The sequence below is a fragment of the Anomaloglossus baeobatrachus genome, chromosome 4, assembly GCF_048569485.1.
Source record: "Anomaloglossus baeobatrachus isolate aAnoBae1 chromosome 4, aAnoBae1.hap1, whole genome shotgun sequence".
Lineage (NCBI taxonomy): Eukaryota > Metazoa > Chordata > Amphibia > Anura > Aromobatidae > Anomaloglossus > Anomaloglossus baeobatrachus.
This window is the reverse complement of record NC_134356.1, coordinates 376,530,315-376,558,138: the sequence shown is the minus strand read 5'-3', so window position 1 is coordinate 376,558,138 and position 27,824 is coordinate 376,530,315. Positions and strand designations below refer to the sequence as shown.

At 39.5% G+C, this 27,824-nt stretch overlaps 1 protein-coding gene across 8 annotated transcripts in view; it reads left to right on the top strand.

Annotated features, from left to right (window-relative positions):
- The window catches only part of MAGI2 (membrane associated guanylate kinase, WW and PDZ domain containing 2), a 1,367,587-nt gene that overhangs the window by 308,350 nt on the left and 1,031,413 nt on the right, over positions 1-27,824 (top strand). For all 8 annotated transcript variants that reach the window (XM_075345212.1, XM_075345209.1, XM_075345205.1 and 5 more), the window contains exon 2: positions 23,175-23,291. In XM_075345212.1, coding sequence (XP_075201327.1) covers positions 23,175-23,291 — 117 coding nt within the window. The remainder of the gene's footprint in view (positions 1-23,174; positions 23,292-27,824) is intronic.

The window sequence follows — 27,824 nt, the reverse complement described above, 5'->3', positions numbered from 1 at the left end:
TTTTGAAAAAGCCGGCCGCTCATTAAACAATCTCGTATTCCCTGCTTTCCCCACCCACCGGCAAATGTGATTGGTTGCAGTGAGACATGCCCACACGCTGAGTGACAGCTGTGTCACTGCACCCAATCACAGCAGCCGGTGGGCGTGTCTATACTGTGCAGTAAAATAAATAAATAAATAATTAAAAAATCCGGCGTGCGGTTCCCCCTATTTTAATACCAGCCAGATAAAGCCATACGGCTGCAGGCTGGTATTCTCAGGATGGAAAAAAAAAAAAGAAACAACAAAGAGCCAGCACCAATGTGCACTAAGGCATCAAATATTCCAAACTGCATTATAAAAAAATTTTTTTGAGATTTTTGGCAAAAAATTGCAATTTCTTGAGCTGCTTCGCCACGTCACGGCAAATCTCATTTGAAGCAGTCCTACACTAAAATATTTTTATAAAATGTGCCATGCGGCCTCACACATGAATAACAGAACTGCTCTCAGCAGCACTCACCTGGTCTATTGCAGTCCCGTACCCATGACTGAGTCACGGTTGTGGGCGGGACAGGTCCAAGCAAATGCTGCATGAAGTATATATATAGCCTGTGGACAAAGCCTGATGACCCAATGTGAACAGTCACCAAACGCCAAAATCTATACAGATGGAATACATCCCAAATTGGGGTGCGTAGCAAGGTGGAGGTCAACCACCGACCAATTCAACAAAGAAACAACAAAGAGCCAGCACCAATGTGCACTAAGGCATCAAATATTCCAAACTGCATTATAAAAAATTTTTTTTGAGATTTTTGGCAAAAAATTGCAATTTCTTGAGCTGCTTCGCCACGTCACGGCAAATCTCATTTGAAGCAGTCCTACACTAAAATATTTTTATAAAATGTGCCATGCGGCCTCACACATGAATAACAGAACTGCTCTCAGCAGCACTCACCTGGTCTATTGCAGTCCCGTACCCATGACTGAGTCACGGTTGTGGGCGGGACAGGTCCAAGCAAATGCTGCATGAAGTATATATATAGCCTGTGGACAAAGCCTGATGACCCAATGTGAACAGTCACCAAACGCCAAAATCTATACAGATGGAATACATCCCAAATTGGGGTGCGTAGCAAGGTGGAGGTCAACCACCGACCAATTCAACAAAGAAACAACAAAGAGCCAGCACCAATGTGCACTAAGGCATCAAATATTCCAAACTGCATTATAAAAAAATTTTTTTGAGATTTTTGGCAAAAAATTGCAATTTCTTGAGCTGCTTCGCCACGTCACGGCAAATCTCATTTGAAGCAGTCCTACACTAAAATATTTTTATAAAATGTGCCATGCGGCCTCACACATGAATAACAGAACTGCTCTCAGCAGCACTCACCTGGTCTATTGCAGTCCCGTACCCATGACTGAGTCACGGTTGTGGGCGGGACAGGTCCAAGCAAATGCTGCATGAAGTATATATATAGCCTGTGGACAAAGCCTGATGACCCAATGTGAACAGTCACCAAACGCCAAAATCTATACAGATGGAATACATCCCAAATTGGGGTGCGTAGCAAGGTGGAGGTCAACCACCGACCAATTCAACAAAGAAACAACAAAGAGCCAGCACCAATGTGCACTAAGGCATCAAATATTCCAAACTGCATTATAAAAAAATTTTTTTGAGATTTTTGGCAAAAAATTGCAATTTCTTGAGCTGCTTCGCCACGTCACGGCAAATCTCATTTGAAGCAGTCCTACACTAAAATATTTTTATAAAATGTGCCATGCGGCCTCACACATGAATAACAGAACTGCTCTCAGCAGCACTCACCTGGTCTATTGCAGTCCCGTACCCATGACTGAGTCACGGTTGTGGGCGGGACAGGTCCAAGCAAATGCTGCATGAAGTGTATATATAGCCTGTGGACAAAGCCTGATGACCCAATGTGAACAGTCACCAAACGCCAAAATCTATACAGATGGAATACATCCCAAATTGGGGTGCGTAGCAAGGTGGAGGTCAACCACCGACCAATTCAACAAAGAAACAACAAAGAGCCAGCACCAATGTGCACTAAGGCATCAAATATTCCAAACTGCATTATAAAAAAATTTTTTTGAGATTTTTGGCAAAAAATTGCAATTTCTTGAGCTGCTTCGCCACGTCACGGCAAATCTCATTTGAAGCAGTCCTACACTAAAATATTTTTATAAAATGTGCCATGCGGCCTCACACATGAATAACAGAACTGCTCTCAGCAGCACTCACCTGGTCTATTGCAGTCCCGTACCCATGACTGAGTCACGGTTGTGGGCGGGACAGGTCCAAGCAAATGCTGCATGAAGTATATATATAGCCTGTGGACAAAGCCTGATGACCCAATGTGAACAGTCACCAAACGCCAAAATCTATACAGATGGAATACATCCCAAATTGGGGTGCGTAGCAAGGTGGAGGTCAACCACCGACCAATTCAACAAAGAAACAACAAAGAGCCAGCACCAATGTGCACTAAGGCATCAAATATTCCAAACTGCATTATAAAAAAATTTTTTTGAGATTTTTGGCAAAAAATTGCAATTTCTTGAGCTGCTTCGCCACGTCACGGCAAATCTCATTTGAAGCAGTCCTACACTAAAATATTTTTATAAAATGTGCCATGCGGCCTCACACATGAATAACAGAACTGCTCTCAGCAGCACTCACCTGGTCTATTGCAGTCCCGTACCCATGACTGAGTCACGGTTGTGGGCGGGACAGGTCCAAGCAAATGCTGCATGAAGTATATATATAGCCTGTGGACAAAGCCTGATGACCCAATGTGAACAGTCACCAAACGCCAAAATCTATACAGATGGAATACATCCCAAATTGGGGTGCGTAGCAAGGTGGAGGTCAACCACCGACCAATTCAACAAAGAAACAACAAAGAGCCAGCACCAATGTGCACTAAGGCATCAAATATTCCAAACTGCATTATAAAAAAATTTTTTTGAGATTTTTGGCAAAAAATTGCAATTTCTTGAGCTGCTTCGCCACGTCACGGCAAATCTCATTTGAAGCAGTCCTACACTAAAATATTTTTATAAAATGTGCCATGCGGCCTCACACATGAATAACAGAACTGCTCTCAGCAGCACTCACCTGGTCTATTGCAGTCCCGTACCCATGACTGAGTCACGGTTGTGGGCGGGACAGGTCCAAGCAAATGCTGCATGAAGTATATATATAGCCTGTGGACAAAGCCTGATGACCCAATGTGAACAGTCACCAAACGCCAAAATCTATACAGATGGAATACATCCCAAATTGGGGTGCGTAGCAAGGTGGAGGTCAACCACCGACCAATTCAACAAAGAAACAACAAAGAGCCAGCACCAATGTGCACTAAGGCATCAAATATTCCAAACTGCATTATAAAAAAATTTTTTTGAGATTTTTGGCAAAAAATTGCAATTTCTTGAGCTGCTTCGCCACGTCACGGCAAATCTCATTTGAAGCAGTCCTACACTAAAATATTTTTATAAAATGTGCCATGCGGCCTCACACATGAATAACAGAACTGCTCTCAGCAGCACTCACCTGGTCTATTGCAGTCCCGTACCCATGACTGCAAGCAAATGCTGCATGAAGTATATATATAGCCTGTGGACAAAGCCTGATGACCCAATGTGAACAGTCACCAAACGCCAAAATCTATACAGATGGAATACATCCCACGTTATGGGGAGCCCCCCAGCCTAACAATATCAGTCAGCAGCCACCCAGAATTGCCGCATACATTAGATGCGACAGTTCTGGGGCAAATCGGGGTAATAAGGATTTAATGGCAGCCCATAGCTGCCACTAAATCCGAGATTAATCATGTCAGGCGTCTCCCCGAGATACCTTCCATGAGTAATCTGTAAATTACAGTTAAAAAACACACACCCGAAAAATCCTTTATTAGAAATAAAAAACACTAACAAATTCCCTCATTACCAATTTATTACCCACAACAAAGCCCTCCTTGTCCGGCGTAATCCATGGTCCTCCAACGTCGCATCCAGCTCTGCTGCATGCAGGTGACAGTCCCCTTTACACACTGAAACTTACTAGCGATGCATGCTGCACAGCGGGAAACAAAGGACCTAGGAATGGTCCTGAACGATTTGTAGCGATCACAACTTCACAGCAGGGGCCAGGTCGCTGATAGGTTTCACACACTGCAATGTCGCTGGGGAGGTCGCTGTAACGTCACAAAACCGGTGACATTACAGCGATGTCGTTTGCGATGTTGCAGTGTGTAAACCCAGCTTAAAAGAACAAAACAACAAATAAAGAGCAAAGCACTTATCTGGGGGAGATGTGGTGTGGAGCAGAGTGATGCAGGCTGGGGAACAAAGAACAACTGACATCCGGCATAGCCTGCTATCAGACCAGGATTTAAATAAGCAGAGAGTTAGCAATGGAAACGCCCATTGCTCAACACACCTGGTCTATGTCCAAACCTTTCCTGGCCACAAGAGGGAGCCTCCCAGCAGCCAAAGCATAACTGACATTCACAACACGTCAGACTCTGACCCAGAACATATCACTAAACTCTGTATCGGATAGAAGACCGTGACATTTTCTCTTTACCACATAGCACTATCTAAAATCTCCATAAGATTTTAACTAGTGCTATTTAGTAAAGAGGTAAGGAAGTATTTGGCGTTGAAGTGAAACCTTTAGCTATCGGATATTATCACGATTTTCATAGAAATAATGCTTAAGATCTAAAAATTGCTATTCAACCTGCAACATGTTTTGAAATGTGACACTGGGGTCTGGAGAAAGACGAAAACTGGTAGCAACTATAATTGGCATTTATTGCAGCTTAGCTAAAAAATGGAAATTGTTTTGGAATTGTCTTCCATCTTCCATTCCAATTAAGAGCAGAATAAATAATTTAGAAGCGAGTAATCAAATAAATTAGTTTGCATCTTGTTTTGTTAACATGACCCTTTACTCAACAATTTAGAAAATACACCCTGACTGCACAAATGCGCATTCATCAAAATCAATGAAGTTAATTAGAAATACAAAATGAAAATGAAAATATTGAAAAAAGCTGCAGAAAGAGCACTGTGTCTGTGATGCATTTTACAAACAATGAATAATCTTTTCTTTGCCAAATACACATTATATAAATAAGTTTACAGCGTTTAGAGATTTACTCTATATGCATCAAGAATATCCTCAACCTGTTGCCAGGAGTTCCAGAAAATGTTTTGGGGTTTTGTTTTTTTTTTAACAGTTTTAACATTAACAAGTGAAAGCTACATAAAGAATATTAAATATTACACACCATATATTTTCTGAAACTGTGACATGCCACTTAACAGTTTAAGCTTATAGATTCCATTATGCAATTTTGCGTACAATGAGAGCAAAAAAAATTGTATGTGCAGCTTAATATTATGAACCTGGAATGTATATGAGAGTATGAGATGCCGAAAACCTCCTAAACAGTTCACGGTGTGCAAAGTACATAAATACCACTTATATTATAACTATGTCTACATGCACATCTTCCTCAAATCATCAAAAGTGATTCAATGTCTTTGCAATTCAGATGTCAGTAAATATTTGACTCAAGTGGGCAGATTGAGAGCAGGAATGATTGGATCACAAACTACTCATTGTGTCGTCCATATAGTAGAACAAAATCCCTATAGTTAACAACCGTATAACCTTGGTGATATGACCTAAAAAAATGATAGGCCCATTACTTTTTGAGATTAAATTAATAAACATGAGCGCATCAGACAAACTTTAAATTAATCTGTTTGCGTTTTCTTGTTCCTGGAAAATTTGTTTGGCGGAAAAGTAATTATTAGTGAATTTAACGTCTCTTATTGTACTCTTGGTTCTTTTCAGACTCCAAAGCATAATTATTATTATTGTTTTTTATTATAGCGCCATTTATTCCATGGCGCTTCACAAGTGAAAGGGGATATACATACAACAATCATTAACAATATAAAACAGACTGGTATAGGAGGAGAGAGGACCCTGCCCGCGATGGCTTACAGTCTGCAGGGAATGGGTGAGGGTATAATAGGTGAGGACAGAGCTGGTTGCGCAGTGGTGTACTTGACTGAGGGTTATTGTAGGTTGTAGGCTTGTTGAAAGAGATGGGTCTTCAGGTTCCTCTTGGAGCTTTCCACGGTAGGGGAGAGTCTGATATGCTAAGGTAGAGCATTCCAGAGTATGGGGGAGACACAGGAGAAAACTTGTACGCGATTGTGGGAAGAGGAGATAAGAGAGGAGTAGAGAAGGAGATCTTGTGAGGATCTGAGGTTGCATGCAGGTAGGTACCGGGAAACTAGGTCACAGATGTAAGGAGGAGACAGGTTGTGGATGGCTTTGTATTTCATGGTTAATGTTTTCAACTGGAGTCGTTGGGCGATGGGAAGCCAGTGAAGGGATTGGCAGAGTGGCAAGACTGGGGAATAGCGAGGTGAGTGGTGGATTAAGCAGGCCGCAGAGTTTAGGATAAATTGGAGGGGTGCAAGAGTGTTGGAAGGGAGGCCAGAGAGCAAGAGGTTGCAGTAGTCGAGGCGGGAGATGATGAGATCATGCACTAATGTTTTTGCTGATTCTTGGTTAAGGAGAGCGCGGATCCGGGAAATATTTTTGAGTTGAAGTCTGCATGAGGTGACAAGGGCATTGATGTGTGGCTTAATCCTTATACCGACCTCACCTCTCACCTCTCCAGACCCTCTGCTACTAACTGTCACCCATCCCGCCCTGACCAAATCTTCTGATCACCTTCTTCTTATTGTGGAATCCCAAGCACAAGTGCATGGAAGGTCATAACGTCAAGGCAGCCAGAAATCCTGCCTCAACTTGGGAGGACTGTGGACTCCAGCGTGAGCAGCAGAAGATCAGTAGATGAGATGAGGACCGGATGGGTTGTGGGGAGTAGTGAAGGGACAGAGAGGTGAGCCATAAGGTGAAAATAAAGATTTTATTTTTTAACCTTTTGATGGCCATTTATGGTTCAGAAAAATGTCAGACAATGGCTACCATTTTGCCGAATCTCTGCGCAGAAGTGAATTACAAAATATCTGCATTTTGGCAGATGGTGCCTACCATTTTACTAAATCTCTGCACATAGGTGAATTACAAAAAAATCTGCATTTTCGCAAATTCAATTCCTCTTGAATCTTTTCTTTCATCTCTAGTAAAAAGCTTTTTAACATCTAGAAAAGATGCTGTAGTTTCACATTTCTGAAAGGGACAGCTGGAACAGTCTGTTAGTATCACCGCATATGTAGTCTTTCACCACTACGAGATAGGATTAAGGCTGTAGCTACCTCATTCTCAGCATCAGTAGAGGTCCCAAAGGTTGGATCCCCACAAATTAAAAAATGATGGCACATCCTTGCATTATGCCATCACATTCTGAAATGGGATTCATTCTTGGCTTATATTATATCAGCAAAGGCTTTAATTTTATATGAATTCATTTTTTAAAGAACTACTCCTTTAAAATGTAATAAATTAGTAGAATTAGCGTAGTCTGACCCAAAAATTGAAATCAGAAAGTAATGACACAAATATGTATTTTGTAGATCAAATAGAAACAAGGGAACTTCTTACTGGAAGCCATAAACTGAGACATTTTTTTTTACTTGTGAATCTATATGCACTACTTAAAGTATGCACGTCACATGCTGTTTCCATAATGCAATAATTCTGGCTTATGCTAGTAGGCAGACCACATCTGTTGTTCAGAAGTTGGCATTTTCCTAAGCTGACACTATAAATTTGCATCACTGTGCATGCTCTACATTGTGCAGCAAATGTAGAATATGAACGCAGTAACCATTGGAGAGGCTTCAAAGACATTGGCGCGTTTCAAAGGACACTACGTGCCATTGTATAGGTTCTCTGCATGAGTCAACTTTCGGTTCCTGTAAAATTAGACTATTGATAAATATAGCCACAATTGTCCATAGCACAAGACTGGAATGATACAGAATTGTATTAGTAAACAGAGAATTGGAAAGGTTCACAGCCCAAAAATCATGTCATTAATTCTGTTTTTCCAACAGCAATCGATTCTCTTAAATGCTAAATGTACTGAAAAGGATTCATTACTGGTGATAAATATGAACCTCAGCCACTTGTGGATAAATATTCATTATGGTTAATGCTCGGAAATGCATCTAAACAAGCTCAGATCACAGTGAATCGTAACAGCAGCCAATACTTTATTACACTCAACATAAATTAGCTAACATTACGCTGTGTCTTATTTTATGATTCAAAAAGTAGCAATAATGACAGCACACAGACGGTGAAGTAAGTATTGAACACATCCCAATTTTCTAAGTGAATATATTTCTAAAGGTGCTATTGAGATGAATTTTTCACCAGATGTCAGTAACAACACATCCAATTCATATAGGCAAAAACGCAAACCATAGGTGTCCATAAAGGGTTATGTGAAATAATGAGAAATTGCAGGGAACAAGTATTGAAATCACTTAATTAAATGTATTCAATACTTCGTCCAAAAGCCTTTGTTTGTGATGATAGCTTCAAGATGCCTCCTTTATGGAAAAACTAGTCACTTGCACTGCTCAGGTGTGATTTTGGCTATCTCTTCTACACATACACTCTTCAAATCCTGAAAGTTCCATGAGCTTATGTTCCTTCCATAAATTTTCTATTGAATTCAGGTCAGGTGATTGGCTGGGTCATTCTAGCATCTTCATTTTCCTTTTCTGAAAGCAATTGAGAGTTTCCTTAGCTGTCTGTTTGGAACCATTGTTAAAATGTCCACCCTCATTTTTTCTTGATCATCCTGGTAGATGACAGCAGATATTTATCAAGAATGTCTCAGTACGTTTATCCAGTCATCCTTTCTTTAATTATATGAAGTTTGCCAGTGCCATATGCTGAAAAACAGCCCCACAACTTAATATTCCCACCTCCAAAATTCAGTGTTGGTGTGGTGTTTTGGGCGTGATAGGCAGTGCCTTTTGGCCTTCAAGGATGGTGTGTATTATAGCATTCAAACAGTTTAATTTGGATCACATCTGACCAGACTATATTCTCCCAATATTTTAAAGGCTTGTTTAAATGTTGTTGAGCAAACGTTAAATGTGTTTGAACATGCTTTTTGTTGTTCAGTATGAGGATTATGATGAGGAATATTCTGGGAAATATGGGGATTAGGACAGTCAAAGGTCAGTCAGCTGTCCCTGTTCATTCACCCACCCCTGAGCCCTACAGCAAAGAATCCCCCAAGATCTGCTCATGGAATATCCATAGATTCATAACATCAGTGTGGACATCTTGTGGGTGTTCTTCTCTGAGAGGTCACTTGCGATACAAATGGGAGTAGACCCAGGAACTCGTGGCTCCACAGCATCTCCCCTGTGCAAGCAGATCCATAAGGAATAAGTTAACTGATCCATCTGTGTATCTGTTTGTAACTATATCTTATTTGTAACTGTACTTCTGACATACGTATTCTGTAAATCACATCTTGTATATAGTGTATTATGTAGTTTGCCCTTAAGGCAGATTTCTGTTCTACTGGAGCTGGTGGAAAGTTCCTGTTGGCCTATCGGCATTGTGGGAAAGCTGGGTGCCGTGCCAGAGGTTTCACAACCTGCTCTGTTCCCCCGTGGCTGCCTTTGCCTGCGGGGACAGGAGGTGTCAGTGCTGCATTGTGCCAAGAGGACCTTACCTACCCCTTGGGGTCATGGAAAGATGTGTGTTGGTAGAAGTGATGAGGTCATCTCGCGTAGCTCCAATGTATTAGAAAAATCAAGGTAGGGCTGGGAGGTGCAGTTTTGTCACAGATTGACAGGTCCATAACCAAGCAGAGGGATCGGGAGTGACCCCCTGACCCGGTTCATGATATTCAGCAATGGAGTATTGCAAAGGAAGCGCAAATACATACCGTGGATGTTGAGTGCATTACTTATTGTTTTCTTTGAAACAATTCTACCTGATGATTCCTTGTCTTTCAATAGCTCTGCACAGGTTATCTTTGACTCTTAGACAACTCTTCTGATAATTCTTTTCACTTCTCTGTCTCAAATTTTACAGGGAGCACCTGGTCATAGTTGGTTTATGATGAAATTATGTTCTTTCCACTTCCTGATTATAACCCCAACAGTGGAACCTTATGTAGTTTAGAAATTCTGTAACCAATGCCAGTATGTTTTGTAACAATAAGGTTTCAAAGGTTTTGAGACAGCTCACTGGTTTTACCCATTATGAGAAGTTTATTGTATGGCACCTTGGTAATGAGACACCTTTTTATAGGCTATCATTTGTACCAGCTGATATTATTTTTCACTGTGTCGGGATAGCTTTCTAACTACTCATAGATTTCAGCTTGTGTCATGACTTTTCATGGCTTTTTGCACTGGTCTTTCTTCATGTGTTCAATACTATTTCCCTGTATTATTTCTCATCATTACACATAACTTAATTTATGGACATCTATGCTTTGATTTCTTTGCCTGTGAGAATTGGATGGGTTGTTACTGACATCTGGTGAGATATTCATGTGAATAGGACTTGTATAAATATATTTACTTAGCAAATTGATGGCATATTCAATACTTATTTCACCTATTGTATTATATAACCAAATATCATCTGATTTCTAGATACTGTTACTTCAATGGAAACTTTACCTATCTTGTTAAGATATAGTTGTGGATTTCAGTGACTTATGATAGACTTAAGAGCGCCATAATTTTTTGCATAAAGTAAAACTATTTGAAGATACATATTAAGGGAATTTATTGTAATACTTGGCGGTGTTGAGGTGAGCAATAGTAGTAGTAGACCCCCTGGACCACAGGGGGCACCCGAGCTTACCCTGACATGGGAGGGGCTTGACTAAGCAATCACTGAGGTGGACATCAGGTACCACTCCAAGGGCAGTGTCTGGGACTGTGGCAGCTGACCCCCAGGGCAAGGGATGCAGGAACAGATGCAGGTGCAGGCGGGTACAGTCTCTAATGCAGTCGGGTGCAGCTAGGATAGGATGGCTGAGGCAGACAGGATGATGGGCACAACAGTGTTAGAAGGTATAGGAAGGTGGGCACTGGTATAGGTAACGGGGGCAGGAGTACAGGAGCTGACAACTAGCTACCCAAGGGGAAAACTGACTAAAGTCGTTAATCAGTCACATCCCCTAGTGGAAGGCAAGTACCTAGTGCCTCTCAGCCACAGGCTGAGAGGCACTTTCGGGAAATGACACACTAGTCTTTGAAAAGCAGGGCAGGTGCATGCCCTAATCGCATTCCTGGGGGATCTATGCGCTGTACACAGGCCCTGGGAGGAGGAGGAGCACATGGATGACTGTGGCAGTGTGAGGGAGGACGCAGTCCAGCAGCAATGGTGAGTAGGCGCCCTTGCTGGGGAGAGGCAGGGTAGTGTAGGGACATCAGCCCTACATTTATCTTTATTTTAACCCCTTCACGACATCCGCTGTACATGTACCTTGGAAGTCGAAAGTCAGTGTATGGAGCTTTTGCCCCATAAAAAAGAAAGATAAAAAAAAAACATATATAGTATCGCTACATTCAGGAAAGTTATTATCCTGATCAGTAAAGACTGTAAACAAAAAAAAATTCAAGAACACCAAAATTACATGTTTTTTGGGTATTTTTTAATACCACAAAAATACTGTAAGAAGCTGTCAAATCTATCCCGATATGGTATCAATAAATATGTTTTCTCATCCAGCAAAAAATAACCCATCACATAGATCCATTGACCAAAAAATGAAAACATAACAGTTTGAAAAATGGCGACACAACCCCCAAATTCGTTTTGCAATCTTCTTATATTGTTTTCACCAATAAAATAATATAAAAACTGGACACGCTTGGTATCACCATAATCATACTGATGAGAAGAATCATATATCAAGGTAATTTTTACCTCAAAATGTAGACTCAAAGCATAATTCGCAAAAAACATGTCAGAATTGTGTGTGTGTGTGGGGGGTGTCAAAATTTCTCCCCATTTGTTTTTTTCCCCATTCTTCAGTATATTATGTGATAAAATGAATGTTGTCATTCAAAAGTACAACTGGTCCTATAAAAATAAGTTTTTATTTCTCTATATGGTCAGAAAAAAAAATTATGGCCCTGGGAAAACATGGACTAAAAAACGAAAATGCAAAAGCGGAAATAAGCCCAGTCATGAAGGGTTTAATAGAAATTGCGTGACTCCTCTCATATAGGTTATGTAAATACATTCTAATTTTCTGAGATAATGACTTTTGGCTTTTCATGAGCTGCAAGCCATAATCATCAACATTAACAGAAATAAACACTTGAAATAGATCCCTCTGTAATTACTCTATATAATATGTGTTTCCCTTTTTGTATTGAAATAAATTAACTTTATGATGATATTCTAATTTATTGAGATGCACCTGTAGCAATTGAGAATTGATTGTGCAAGTTAGCGGACAACTAATTTAAAGATAAAGTATACAATTGATATAAAAATAATACAATAATAAAAATATTAAATATTAAGGACACGGCTAATTTTGGTATCAGGCCTTTTTTCATATTGGACAGCTTCTACCAGTTACAATTTGTTTTATTTTTACACTATTGTAACTATATGAAGTCTTATTGTTCGATAATTTTGCTGTACTTCTTTAGGTACCATTTGTGTAGTACATACTATAAATATTAGCAATGATATACATTTTTACTATGATAGAAATACAAAAAAACATATTGACAGGTGAAGTCCTGTTTTTAGAAGAAGCCAGTCTTTTTCTTTGATCATAGAGAACTCTTCTAATTCTCATCGGGGCGGTAAGTGTTGTTATGGTGATATCTGCTGAGAAACTCTTAACATATAAGGATTTCTTACTTTATATTCCTGATCACTAAGAACAGAAGCTTTCACATTAAAATACAGAAAGAGCTTTAATGTAGATTTTCCAATCATCTTGAAAGTGTCTCACATACATGTTATTGAAAATGCGCTTCTTTGAGTGTCACAATCCAAGTGTGATCAGCTTTTGGCATTCCATCATTTGTTTTCTTGTCCATTAGGGCTGTAAAGCAAAGCCTAGTGAATGATTAGAAGTTTCCACTAATAAAAGCACAGCAATAAGTGAGAGTGAATGGATTTTTCAAATGTGAGACCACAGCTAAATGCTGAGAATATTGGATAAACGTCTAGCAGAACACTGTACTATAGATACTTAACAAAAATGAATGTTCGTTTAATTATTCAGTGCCTGTAGGACATACCGCATTTTCTTACAACAGTCTTTAAGAGCTATTATTTAGAAGTTTCCCTATTGTAACAAAGGTTAAAGAATTGTCTCAGTATAACTTTTCATGTCATCAATAAATGAGCTGTTTATTGCTGCCAATATTTTCAATTAAAAGATTAAAAATGTAAAACTTGAAAATTCCCACATGAGGAGTAATTTGAGTTAATTTGATTTCTATACAGCATATAGGATTGTAAGTTTATGGTGTTGGATAAAGGCTCTTGCAATTTAGAAGGAGTGGTTTGATTTCCCAGCTGTCAGAAGCAGAGGAAAAGATAGAAACGGTGTATTAACCACTCCTGACTTCTCTTTTGCCATCTCCATTTTCCACAGTGAGCTCTATTTAGTGAGTACAAGTATCATCAATGGAAATAAACTTATTGGATCAGGCAAACGGGTGATCACCAGGTTTCTGTCTAGCATAGTATTGATGTTGAGTCATAGTATGCTTAGATCAGCTCTGTCAGAACATGGTACCATTTTACCTAAGTTACAATGATAAAATGCACCATGTGGTAAGGCTCCCTAACGGATTGATATTGACTTTTAGGATTCCTAATTCCAATAGGTGGCATTAGACTTCATGTCTTCTACCTCTCTAAAGAGGCAATTTTCATATTTTTATTTTTTGCAGGAGCATTGCATGGCTTATAGGCCTCCTTACACTAACATGTCAGATATTTCAGTCACTTTCCACAAGACTCAGACATTTTTTCAACAAAATTTACAAAACCCTACTATATAGAAGCCATTTAAATGTTTAACCCCTTCACGACCATGGACGGATCTTTCCGTCATGGATCGTGTCCCGGTAAGCCCTGCCCCCTGCCGCGGGCAGGTGGCGTGGATCGGCACACATATCAGCTGTTTTCAATAGCTGTCATGTGTGCCTACATGTTCCGAGTGGAATCGCATTCCACCCGGAACATTAACCCCTTAGATCTCGCTGCCAAAGTCTGGCAGCGAGATCTATATTCGCGCGGCCATGTTTTCTACTTACCGCCGCCCCCTCCGGACGTCACGTGAGTGATCACGTGACGTTCGGTGGTTGCCATCGTAGCACAGGGTCATGTGATGACGCCTGCTGCTAAGAAGTTTCACTTTCCTTTTTCCTCGGCACGGAGCAGAGGAAAAAAGAAAGTGACTATTTCTGCTGTTTACAGCGGTATAGCTGTGATCAGCAGATAGCGATCAGCGATCGGATTGCTGATCGCTATAGCCCCCTAGGGGGACTAGTAAAATAGAATAAAAAAGTAAAAAAAAAGTTTTAAAAAATTAAAAAAAAAACAAAAAACCTAAAAGTTCAAATCACCCCCCTTTCCCCCCATTGAAAATTAAAGGGTTAAAAAAAAATAAATATACACATATTTGGTATCGCCACATTCAAAAATGCCCGATCTATCAAAATATAAAATCAATTAATCTGATTGGTAAACGGCGTAGTGGCAAAAAAATTCCAAACGCCAAAATTACGTTTTTTGGTCGCCGCAAGTTTTACGCAAAATGCAATAACAGGCGATCAAAACGTAGCATCTGCGCAAGAAGGCAACCATTGGAAACATCAGCTCGAGACGCAAAAAATAAGCCATCACTGAGCCATAGATCCCAAAAAATGAGAACTCTACGGGTTTCGGAAAATGGCGCAAAACGTACGCCACTTTTATTGGACAAGCTTGTGAATTTTTTTTAACCCCTTAGATACAAGTAAACCTATACATATTTGGTGTCTACAAACTCGCACCGACCTCAGACATCATACCCACATATCAGTTTTACCATATAGTGAACACCGTGAATAAAAGATCCCAAAAACTATTGTGCCATCACACTTTTTTTGCAATTTTTCCACACTTGGAATTTTTTTGCTGCTTTCCAGTACACCATATGGTAAAACTTATGGTTTCATTTAATAGTACAACTTGTCCCGCAAAAAACAAGCCCTTAAATGGCAAGATTGACGGAAAAATAAAAAAGTTACGGCTCTCGGAAGAAGGGGAGCAAAAAACAAAAACGCAAAAACGGAAAGTGCCCCGGGGCTGAAGGGGTTAAGTTACTTTTAGGGGATTATAAATCCCAATTTAAATACTTGAATACGACCCAGTATTCAAAACCACCTTTAGGAAGTTTTTTACCCTTTCAGATGCTTCACAAGAATTAACACAAATTGGAAAGGTAGAACTAAAAACTTACATTTTGCCACAGTAATGTTATTTTAGTCTCAAATGTTTCATTTCCACAAGGATAACAGCTGAAAATGGCCCCCCTAGTTTGTGAAGAAATTTCTCCCGAGTTGATATCTCATATGTGTTCAGAAGCTACTATTTGTGCACTTGGTAGGGCTCAGAATGGAAAGTGCACTATATAACATTTGAGGCACAATTTTGGAGCAATAGATTGCAGAGGGCATGACACATTCGAAGAGCCCCAAAAAGCAAAATCCCTTGAAATTAATTCTATTTTAGCGACGAAAACCTTCGAGGAATTCATCTAGGGGTGTAGTGACCATTTTGAACCCATGGGATTTTTACAAAAGTTTATACTTTTGGGAAGAGAAAAATGAAAATGTTTGTTTTTCCATATATAAATGTTGTTTTAGCCCCAAGTTTCTCATTTTCATTAGAACAGTAGAAAATAGACCCCAACAGTTCATTGTGGAATTTCACAAAAGTATGCCAGTATCCCATATGTGATTGGAAATTACTGTGTGGGCACATGGCAGGACTTGAGAAGGAAAAAGCGCTATTCAACTTTTAGTTCACAATTTTGGCTGTTAACGCAATCTCATATTTGAAGAGCCCCTATGGTGCCAAAACAACAAAAAAAGAAACAATCTTGAATGAACAGGTTTTTCACAGAATTTTTAACACTGGGTGGGGAAAATTAAAAAATACTAAATGTTGTTTTAGCCCCAATTTGGTAATTTTCACAGGGGCAACAAGAAAAAATCAACTGTTCAATTTGTTGTGAAATTTCTCATTAGGTTACTGATACTCATTAACCAGTCAGAAACTACATGGTTATGCAGCAGGGCTTGGAAGGGAACTTTTGGTGCTCAATTTTGGCTTGAGTATATTACTGATGTCTTGCCATATTGAAAAGCCTTTAAGGTTCCAAAACAGCAGAAATCCCCCACCGACACACCCCAACAAATAACCCCATTTTGGAAATTACACCCCTCAGGAATTTCATTTATGGGTGTAGGGAGTCCTGAACCCAGAGGTGAGTCACTGAATTTTATAACACAAATAAAAAATATCTTTATCCACAAAAATTTTGCTTTAGCACCACATTTTTATATTTTTACAAGATGCATGAGGAGGAAATAAGCCCTATAATTTGTTGTACAATTTCTTTGGAACACAACTATACCCCATATGTGGTCGTAAACTACTGTTTGGGAACATGGCAGAGAAAGGGAAGAGTGCCATTTGAGTTTTGAAGGACAGATTTAATTTTTCCTGAGTATGTAAATCCCCATATATGGTTAGAAACGATTGTTCAGGCACAGTTTGAAGATTAGAAGGGAAGGAGCGCAATATTGGAGTGCAGATGAAGCCACAGATGTTTCATAGAATTTTATAACATTGAGCCACAAAAGTAAATATTGTAATCTTTACCACTAAATGTTGTTTTTCCCCTGAAGTAACAAATTGTAACATTTAAAAAAATTGTAACTGATTTTAGGGTCAATTTTTACCTACTACACTTCGTGAAATTAGACCCTAAAATTTGTTACACATTTTTTCCGAAACTAGTCAGTACCCCATATGTGGTTGTAAACTATTGTTTGGCCATATTGCAGGGCTCAGAAGGGAAGAACTGCTACTTGATTTTTTGGGAACATGTTGGAATAGTTTGCAGTCTCCATTTGTGGAGCCCCAATTTTGAAAATTAAACACTTAGAATTTCTCTATGGGTGCATTTACTATTTGGCTCCAATCTACATACTAAGATGCACTGTACAGTACTCGAAATTGGCACTATATTTAGATTGTGGTCATGTTCAATAGGAGAGTTTCTTATGAAGACAACTATGTTGATGTTGGAATTAGTGAATCTGATTCAAAGCCTGTTAGGAAACTGAGTAGAATAAGACTAAAGCCATAAAATATCATACTGTTTTGGACACAGCAGAAATAATCTTTCATATCATAGCTGTAGAAAAAGACTTGGACCGCACATCCAGAACTTATACATTGATCTATTGCAGTCAAGGAAAATGTACAAAACTGAACATGATGTTTTTACTTTAACATTCTGATCAGAGTGTATGAAGCTCAATGCCACGTCACGGTCAACCTCAGTGGGTTACTAACCTTAAAGGTTCAGTGCTGTGCATCACCTAATGCTTCAACAATAGTGTATAGAAAGCTGAAGGGAAGAAAAGCGCAATAGGGTCTTACCCAGTATACAAAATAAAAGTAATAAGGGAATGTGCTCACCTTTAGTTGTGTATCACACAACCAGATTTTGAGCCTGTAACCAGCTGCTGCAGAGTCCATGTGCTGAAAAATCCAAAGTCACTCAGGAACACTATAAATGTTGAATTATTACTGCGCTGCTGAAAATATTACATAAATCCAGGAAAGTTATAATGCAAGGTGATTTAATTCTACGTGTTTCAAAGTGTTACCCCACTCCTCGATTTCCTGAAGGAACCGCTATGCATTACTCAAATTCGGTGCAGTTCATGAGGACACTAGAGCAAAACTGGTTTTATTGAGCAAAGTGATATTAGTACCAGAAATATAGCAAACAAGGTAGACAAAATCGTAGGTGCTCAGTAGCAATGCTGATATAAGTATACAGGGATGGTGTATGCAGAACGCAATATCATATAATAGATATACACAATTATGTTTAAATGGTTAAAATACAATGAAGACCAGAAATTATAACAAACGGTATAGGCTACTCTATTCACTACACTCCTGTTTGTCTCTTGCTGGCAGGTCCACATTTCTATAATGCTCTAGAAGAAACCTGCTCTCTACCTTGATTCAGATTGGCACTCTCACAGTTCTGCAGAGATTTAGTAGAGCTGAAATGAACTATGATGTGCTGTTAGGCTGTAACTCTGTTGTGTTACTCATGGAGGTAGATACCATCCCACTTCTGATGAAGGGGCTCATTTGTACTGATGCACTGCTCTCTCTCTCATTTGTCTCATTTGTCGAAAGGAGGAACAAAACTGATTTAGTTTTGCTGCGTGGCCCAGACATATGGTGCCTGAGTCCAGTTCTTCAAACACAATCCTGCTAACTACCATCACGTTGGCTGGCCAGGCACCATATTATGTCCCTGTGTCACATAAGTGGACACTTTCACTGCCCACTGATGTCCTTTTCTATCCGTGTAGCTGCCAGAGGTCCATCTTCTTTGTCTACCTCCAATGCTCTACTCTCCCCCGGTGAGCTCCCGCCCAACCATTGGCCGTTGGGCTCATCCAATTTCGCTCAAAACAGGGGTAACATTGTCTTTTAAAATCTTAGAAGCTGGAAACTACCGGGACATGTTCAAACATATGTCACTCAGGGCTTTGTTTGGGGCTGACCCCTACAATAGTAAACCATCAGGGCGACTGATCTGGTGCAACACAGCAAATAGTCTGCAAGACTGAGCCTTCACAACTCCAGGCTACACTACCCCGTGGGCACAATACCACAGCAACAATGGCCGCTACACAGCACCCACATCAAATGAAAGGAGCTAATAAATTCACCTTTCACATGTTATCATACTGTGAGCTGAGATCAAAAATAGCTGAATAAATAATCCTTTATTTATAACAAATATAAATGTTGGACACTGCATTGGGGTTTCTGAAAAATGGGATTCAGATGGAACCCTAACTGAACTCCAATTTAGCTAGTCATTGTAATGAGACACATTGATTCACCTATTTAGCCTCTCTCTGTCTTTTCACACATAAGTGTAAACCTAGCCTAATACATATTTTCAGCATATAGAAAATAGTGACAGGTAAGGACTTGTAAATCATAGGTTACAACCCAAGTCACATAAATCCATTAGAGCTTTATAAAGTACATTTTTGTCCCATAGTTCCTGTGTACTGCCAGTGCCACCCACTTTCATTTACTGTGCTTAAATGCTGCAGTAAAAATTTCCTTTTATCGAGGACTTTTCTTATGTTCAAATATCATGACATCCAATACTTCAAAAATCAACTCCTCATATTACTGTATTAGAAGTTATTGTAAAAGCTGCATTACACAATTACCACACCTCCCAGCCGGCCTTTCTCTTACGCTTTTATCTTTTAAACTTTCAAATTTTCATGAATTTTATAAACGCTGAATTCATTTCTCATTGTATGTTATTCTGATAAAAACAGCAAAGATGGGCTGCAGTTGTACATCGCCCAAGCGAAAAATATATATATGTATATACACATATATTAGTTTAGATTTATCTTTCAGGTATAAATGGAAACTCTTGAGATGGGAAGATCAAACTACATTTTTGCAGATTTTCCTGTGAAATTTGATTTGCAGAGAATTATTCTGTGCAAATTTAATGTCCCTTATTTTGCTTGAGGGTCTCTCCAAATCCCAGAGCATAATAAGTGCAAGATGTAAAAAAAATGAAAAAAAAAAAATGCTTATACTATACTAACTCTCCTAACCGCTCACTTTCCTGATCCCTGCGCTTCTCACCATCATCCATTCAGTCCTTTTTGCATCTTTTTATCACTTCCGCAAGAGCTGATTCCTCAGACCTTCTCACACTATTGGCTCTGATGAGGCCAGGGAGGGTTCTGCACAAGTTCATGTAAGGTCATGACACCATGACAAGCATTGTGATCTTGCATGTGCATGTGGAGTACCATCCCTGGCCTCATCACAGGTAAGGATTTCAATACTTATAAGCAGATGTGAACAGGACCAGACAGGTGTCGGTGAGGAGCCGAGAGGTCAGCAAGGTGAACGGCAAGGTAAGCAGTAGAAGTTTTTTATTTTTTAGCTTTTTGAAGGCAGTTTATGATTCAGTAACATGGTTGAATCCACACTGAAATGAATTACAGAAATCCACATTTTGAAGAATGTGGATATTTGTTATATTTAAATACAATTCAATTCCACTCAAATATATTCACTCATTTCTAGCAAGGAGCTTTGCCATTAAAGAGATTAGTCTGGCGTAGTGTCAGCCCAATCTTACTGAAGTAATCTGGCTCTGAAATTATCTCTCCCTGTCTTGAAAATATGTTTATCATAACACTTGAAGTTAGCGAGATGTTTTGCAATAGATTCAAATCCAGGTAGGTTAGTTTGTGCGTTTGGGCACTTGTCATGGAACTATTGACTCTACAATGATATTATAGACTTCCACCAGTCTGACTGGGGAGAGAAAAAACAATTGAGATAAAGAATCGGGTTTGATGCTGCGCTAAAAACCACAATGTCCAAGGTTGTAAAAAAACTTTTTCTTTATTTCCAAAGGTCTACGCGTTTCAAAGGCATGTCCGCCTTCTTCATCAGGACAAGGAAAAATAAAAGAACAGCCTCCTTATATTTTTCCTTGTCCTGATGAAGAAGGCGGACATGCCTTTGAAACGCGTAGACCTTTGGAAATAAAGAAAAAGTTTTTTTACAACCTTGGACATTGTGGTTTTTAGCGCAGCATCAAACCCGATTCTTTATCTCAATTGTTTTTTCTCCACGGCTTTATCGGGGCTGCAGCTGACCGCTTTCTTTACATTCAATTGTTTTGGTTTTCCCAGGAGTTGTGCCTGTCACAACCACAGCAGGTGAGTACCTGTCCTGTTTGTTATATCTCCATTTATCATCGGATAAGACCCTATGTGCGCTTTTTTCCACAGTTCTTTCTGACTGGGGAGAGGACATAACCGTGTTCTTCCTGAATTTATTTTGTGCAACTCACTGCTATTGTTGGGCTAATGATCAAGGGTAGAGGACTGTCCATGAACTGTATAGCGGTCATACCCTTTGGCGAGAAACCAGTCAATCAAGCAGAGTCGGGGAAAGAGAAGCTGGCTGGGATCCCAGTGGTAGTTCTTGGCTTCTGTTTAAGCCATGTAGAACATTTATCTTTGTAATTAAGGAGTCTATAATTGATTCATATTGCTGACTGTTCAGTCAGCATAAAGCACTTTACATGTTCTCTTTAATAGGTAAATCTCTGAAAAACAAGTGAGAAAAAGAATCATCGATGATCAATAGCAGTAGTTTGAATGTTTTATACTTTTAGGCTAAGTTCACATGTCCAGTAATCATCCATTAGAACAGATCCACCAGCAATCCGTTTTGCTCATTTTGATAAAATTTATTTTTCTATCATCCGTTTTTTTTAACACAGGAGTCTATGGAAAACAAATCTGTTAATTGATTCCTATTTATTCATTCCTTTTTTCTTTCATTTGTAAAAGATCCGTTGTTTGGAACATGGAAGATAAATTACAATCAGATAACAGATCCTTCCATGGACTCCCATGTTAAAAAAAACAGATCCTACAAAAAAATTTTTTTTCCACATTGACAAAAAAGTTGTATTTGCGCTACGTTTTTACCAACGGATTGCTGCTGGATGCATTCTAACGGATGATTACTGGATGTGTGAACTCAGCCTAAGTATTTTCTTGTATACCAAATACACAAATTAAACAACATGATATTTGGAAAGAGTTTTTTGACACAAAAACATATTTATACATTAATTATGTACATTGCTCTTAAGTTCTTAACACTGAATTGAAACATTTCTAACATTTAGATTTTAGAATTTTATCTAGGATACCTGTCATGACTGTATCTTGCTCGGTGGAGACCCTGGGTGAATCTGGTGTGAGAAGGTCACAGCGCCTCGCTGCTGGCAGGTCCACTGCTATTATTTAATAACATCTCCTTCATTGTGGTGCTGTAAGGATTAAGCACCCTTTCCTGCCTGACTGCGGGCTTTAGCTGTCAATCTCAGCTGTGACTCTTTGACATCACTTCCCTTGTGTTTCTGTGTTGTAGTGGTAAGTCTAGTGAACTTGTCGGCCTACTTACTGGGCAGGATGAGTTTAGGGCCAGCTGAGGGAATAAGGTATCCTGCTGGTGACAGGTTGAAAGAACCTGTATAGGGACGCTAGCGACCTCAGGATTCAGCTTGAGGTGAGTTCAGGAGATGCCCTTCCTCATCCATCTCCCTAGCGGCAGGGACCTCCGTTGTATCGTGAACCCTGTCTCCCCTGTGTGTTGTAACATCTTCTGGGGTTTACCAGGTACTAGGTAAACCCCGCTAGTCACATGTGTGACAATACCTCCTTTCACTTTATATTATTTTTCTTTTTTCATCACAGAGGAAATGATCCCCTCTTCCTGCCAGTAATCATGGAGGGCTGTATTCTAGCTTTAGCCTGTCACTATGTATTTATTTCAATCTTAATATTTGCTCTTTACTAAACACTACAGATTATTCCCAATATTGAATTTGTTTTGAAGCTCCCTCTTTCATCCTTACTTTGTCTCCTAGGAGGGAATACATAGCAGCAAGCAATGTTTTTATCAAGCAGTCGAGTTTTGGTTGTGCTAATAATCAGAAAATCAAAATTTATTTTCTTAATTTCCAGCACTTTCCATTAGCAATCCCTACTTTTTTTTTATCCCTTTCACAATGGATTGTAACTCACAATAGACCTGGATGTATAAAAGAAGTGTGACAAATTTCTAAATGTTTATGTCAGCTATGTACAATATGTCTAAGATAAAAAAATTATATATATTTCATTTCAATCTCAAGTCAAAATGCCAACATTCTGACTATTTAGAGGCAAAGCTGCTCATAGCTGTGGCTTTCATGTTTCTTTTTATATCATTGTTTTGATTACTTTATGTACTCAATTTACAGGAGGCATTGTTGACAAAGACCTTCGCCGCTACCTCAATTTACGGTTTCAGAAAGGTTCAGTAGATCATGAACTACAGCAAATCATACGAGACAACCTCTACCTCCGAACAGTGCCATGTGAGTACCGCTATCTCATATGTTATTGAATCTATTTAAGCGTTCAGGTTTTCTACTGTGTCTGGAAATTGCGCTAAGTGGATGCATCATTTAAGTAAATGTTTATCCTACGTGAACCTCGGAAATGTGACTCTTATTACTGTGTGATGAGGAAATATGTCTCCTGTTCTTGTTATTCTGCAAAGTATGTTAAAAGGCATGTGAACAGAACAAAGGCCCTGATTCATCATTTGCGTTTTTTAAGTCACTTTCCCTTTTTGTTTTGTGGTTTTAGTTATATTTCTACCATGAAATTCAAAATGGCACACGCATATCATGAACTTGGCGCAAAGTAAAAAATGTTTCACTTTTCCTGACTTGAACTGTCTTTTCACAAAGTGGTGTGGCAACTAATGTGGAGTTGCACCATATTTTTAAAAAGTCATTTTGATGTACCCCTATTCCTGGGGTTCCACAGACACCCCTTTTCAGGCTAAATACCCTTGATAGCTACACCTCCTCATCAACTGAGCAAGTTAGATGGGCACCAATCCACGAATTGGCTAGCTGAGTGACCCAGAACTGTTAGAGGGGCTAGGGAATAGGTTGAGTCCGGTGCTTGCCACAGCTCTCTCCAAAGCCCCTGAAAAATAGCCAGAATTGATTACTCCGAACAGGTGATCCGCTTCTGGTTACCTGATCAATGCCACCAGTTCCTTCATTTAATATACACTCAGTCCGTACGAGAGTATATTGGGCCAGAAACATGCCCTGTGGTAGATAAGGATGACCAGGAGATGGACATACTGAGTTTGCTTGTCGAGATAAAAGACTGCTAGGATTAATTTAGATATTTAATTCACTTTAAGAGAGGCACTAGACTTATAAGAAATGTACAATATATAGATTCAGTTGCAATACAGGTGATAATATACAATCAGGTTATAAGCAAAGACTTATAGCGTCTGGTTACCAGGGCTTAATGATGGAACTGGCTGGGTGCGATGTTCTGCAGATTCTTGCGGCCCTGATGTTCTAAGGCGGCCCATCCCAGTTTAAGCAACAGCAGCTGATAACTACTACTAAATCCCTGAGGAGGGGGTCAGACTTCCTATATCTCCTTGGTTCGAGGTCCCCCTTGCGTGACTTCAGCATGAGTTTTTTGAGGTGAGATCACACCTTCAGCAGAAGTTCCAGTTTTCGTATTTCAGGGTTATTTCTACAAGCGAACATCTTGCATCCCAAATATCCCTGCCATATTCCATCTATCAAATTATGGGGCAAATTGAAAAGGGAGATCTCGTTTGGGGCTCCTCTCCATCTGGCACAGCTATGATAATGATACCCCTAAATCCTTTGGTGCATCCTGATTCCAGGAATGCCAATCCCATACATGTGAAGTGAAGTGAATGGCTCACCTATAACTGTCATATCTCAATGTTGCTGTGTTCTTAAGCACTGATAAGAATAGCTAATATCACAATCTATAATTAATGCCAGCCTTGGGCTGGCTTTCTTGGAAGCATCATAGAGACAGGCACGGGGGTCTTCAGTAGACCCCAGCTATCATGAAACCCCATCAGCATCTTGCGATCACGTCACAGGCGCACCGATGGGAGTGTGTAATTACTCCCTTCCCTACCAATGTTTGTTAAATGTCTCTGTCAAAAATTGACAGTTGAATTCAACAGGTTAACAGCCGCAGGCAGAGCTTTCCTCCATTCTCGACTGTTAATCGTACATGATGACTGATAAAATCAGCATTAGTTGGGGGGGGAGGTAGACTTGGCGTACAATCCTATATCAAAGTCAGGGAGCTGACATGTGACATACCAGTAAGTCATGTCATGAAGGGGTTATAGGACTTGTTACCTATCAGAGTATGTTATATTAAGAGATCTATGGAATGCTCAATCATACAAAAGTTAGGCATTAACCCTGCAAATTTACGCATGTAGAATAGAAATTGTTAGTTTGTATACCATCTCAATCCATCTAAGGCTATGTTCAGACTTGGTGAAATGACACCAAAAACCAGAGTGTTGGCAGGAAAAATACTGCTTACAATATGCTCCTTTTTTATGCTTAAAGTAATAACATGCTGTGTCTTGGCAAATGCAGCAGGTATCCACATATACTAAGAAATAAAAAGTAGCGTGTGACTCAGATTAAAGAAATCGCATTCATTTTGTTGATAATGTACAATGTTGCATAGTTTACTCACCAAATACACTGCGTAAAATGCATATCACAAATACTGCAATTAGGGAATATCTGACTATACCTTAATTTGGAGAAAGTGCAAGGACACTCTTGTTACCATATAACTTATCACTTACAGAAACAAAACCTAAACAGGTGCCATGGGCTGTGTTGTAGATGGATATCAACCACTTAAATTCTTTTTTAGGTTTTCTTAGTGTCCTAACAATATGGACTTTGTCATTTATATTCCACATTTCATCGAAATGTTTGCTGTTGATTTCAAAGTGGAAGATGACAACTCACATTTACCTGACTGTATCACTTACCTTCATGTTTTTCCACATCAATATTGATTTGTGTCCCTGCTTTAAATTCTGTGTTCTCTCTGACTTCAAGCAACTATGTTATATGCCATTGTATAACTCCGAGATAAATGGTGCATCCAAATATTGTGGTCACCGCTGCTGACTCCACACATTATATACAGTGGGTACGGAAAGTATTCAGACCCCTTTAAATTTTTCACTCTTTGTTTCATTGCAGCCATTTGGTAAATTCAAAAAAGTTAATTGTTTCTTTTTCTCATGAATGTACACTCTGCACCCATGTTGAAGAAAAAAACAGAAATGTAGAACTGTTTGCTAATGTTTTAAAGAAAAACTGAAATATCACATAGTCATAAGTTTTCAGCTCCTTTTCTCAGTATTCAGTAGAAGCACCCTTTTGAGCTAGTACAGCCATGAGTCTTCTTGGCAATGATGCAACAAGTTTTTCACACCTGGATTTGGGGATCCTCTGCCATTCTTCCCTGCATATCCTCTCCAGTTCCGTCAGGTTGGGTGGTGAACATTGGTGGACAGCCATTTTCAGGTCTCTCCAGAGATGCTCAATTGGGTTTAGGTCAGGGCTCTGGCTTGCCAGTCAAGAATGGTCACAGAGTTGTTCTGAAGCCACTCCTTTTTTATTTTAGCTGTGTGCTTAGGGTCATTGTCTTCTTGGAAGGGGAACCTTCAGCTAAGTCTGAGGTCCAGAGCACTCTGGAAGAGGTTTTCTTCCAGGATATCTCTGTACTTGGTCGCATTCATCTTTCCTTCAATTGCAACCAGTTGTCCTGTCCCTGCAGCTGAAAAATACCCCCATAGCATGATGCTGCCACCACCATTTTTCACTATTGGGATTGTATTTGGCAGGTGATGAGCCGTGCCTGGTTTTCTCCACACATACTGCTTAGCATTATCACCAAAAAGTTCTATCTTCATCTCATCAGACCAGAAAATCTTATTTATTATAGTCTGGAAGTCCTTTATGTGTTTTTTTGCAAACTCTATGTGGGCTTTCATATGTCTTGCACTGAGGACAGGCTTCCATCGGGCCACTCTGCCATAAAGGCTTTGACTGGTGGATGGCTGCAGTGATAGTTAACTTTGTGGAACTTTCTCCCATATCTCCACTGCATCTCTGGAGCTCAGCCACAGTCATTTTTGGGTTCTTCTTTACCTCTCTCACCAAAGCTCTTCTCAGATGATTGCTCAGTTTTGCAGGATAGTCAGGTCTAGGAAGAGTTCTGGTGGTCCTTAACGTTTTCCATTTAAGGATTATGGAGGCCAGTGTGCTCTTAGGAACCTTGAGTACTGCAAAAATTCTTTTGTAACCTTGGCCAGATCTGTGCCTTGCCATAATTCTGTCTCCGAGCTCCTTGGTCAGTTCCTTTGACCTCATGATTCTCATTTGGTCTGACATTCACTGTGAGCTGTGAGGTGTTATATAGTCAAGTGTGTGCCTTTCTAAAACAAGTCCTATCGGTTTAATTAAACACAGCTGAACTCCAATGAAGGAGTAGAACCATCTCAAGGAGGATCACAAGGAAATGGACAGCATGTGACTTAAATATGAGTGTCTGAGCAAAGGGTCCTAATACTTATAACCATGTGATATTTCAGTTTTTCTTGTTTAAAAATTTTTTTTCTGTCAAGATGGGCTGCAGAGTGTACATTACAGAGAAAAAAATGTACTTTTTTGAATTTACCAAATGGCTGCAATGAAACAAAGAGTGAAACATTTAAAGGGGTCTGAATACTTTCCGTACCCACTGTATGTGTGTATACATGCAGATTGGAGAGTCATTACACAGTGGCTAATTTTTGTAGCCTGCTTTTTTTGGTAGATTTTTCTCTTCATGGTTTCAATACAAAACAATTAACATTTATATACATTTTAAAGGGGTTGTCTAGTCTAAAATGACAAGTCTGCAGTTAGTCTATGTGTCCCTCTATGTGACTGTAGACTTTTTAGTCTTCACATAGTGCACACTGTGCACTGTGAGAATTCTATGGTGTCAAAGCCAGGAAC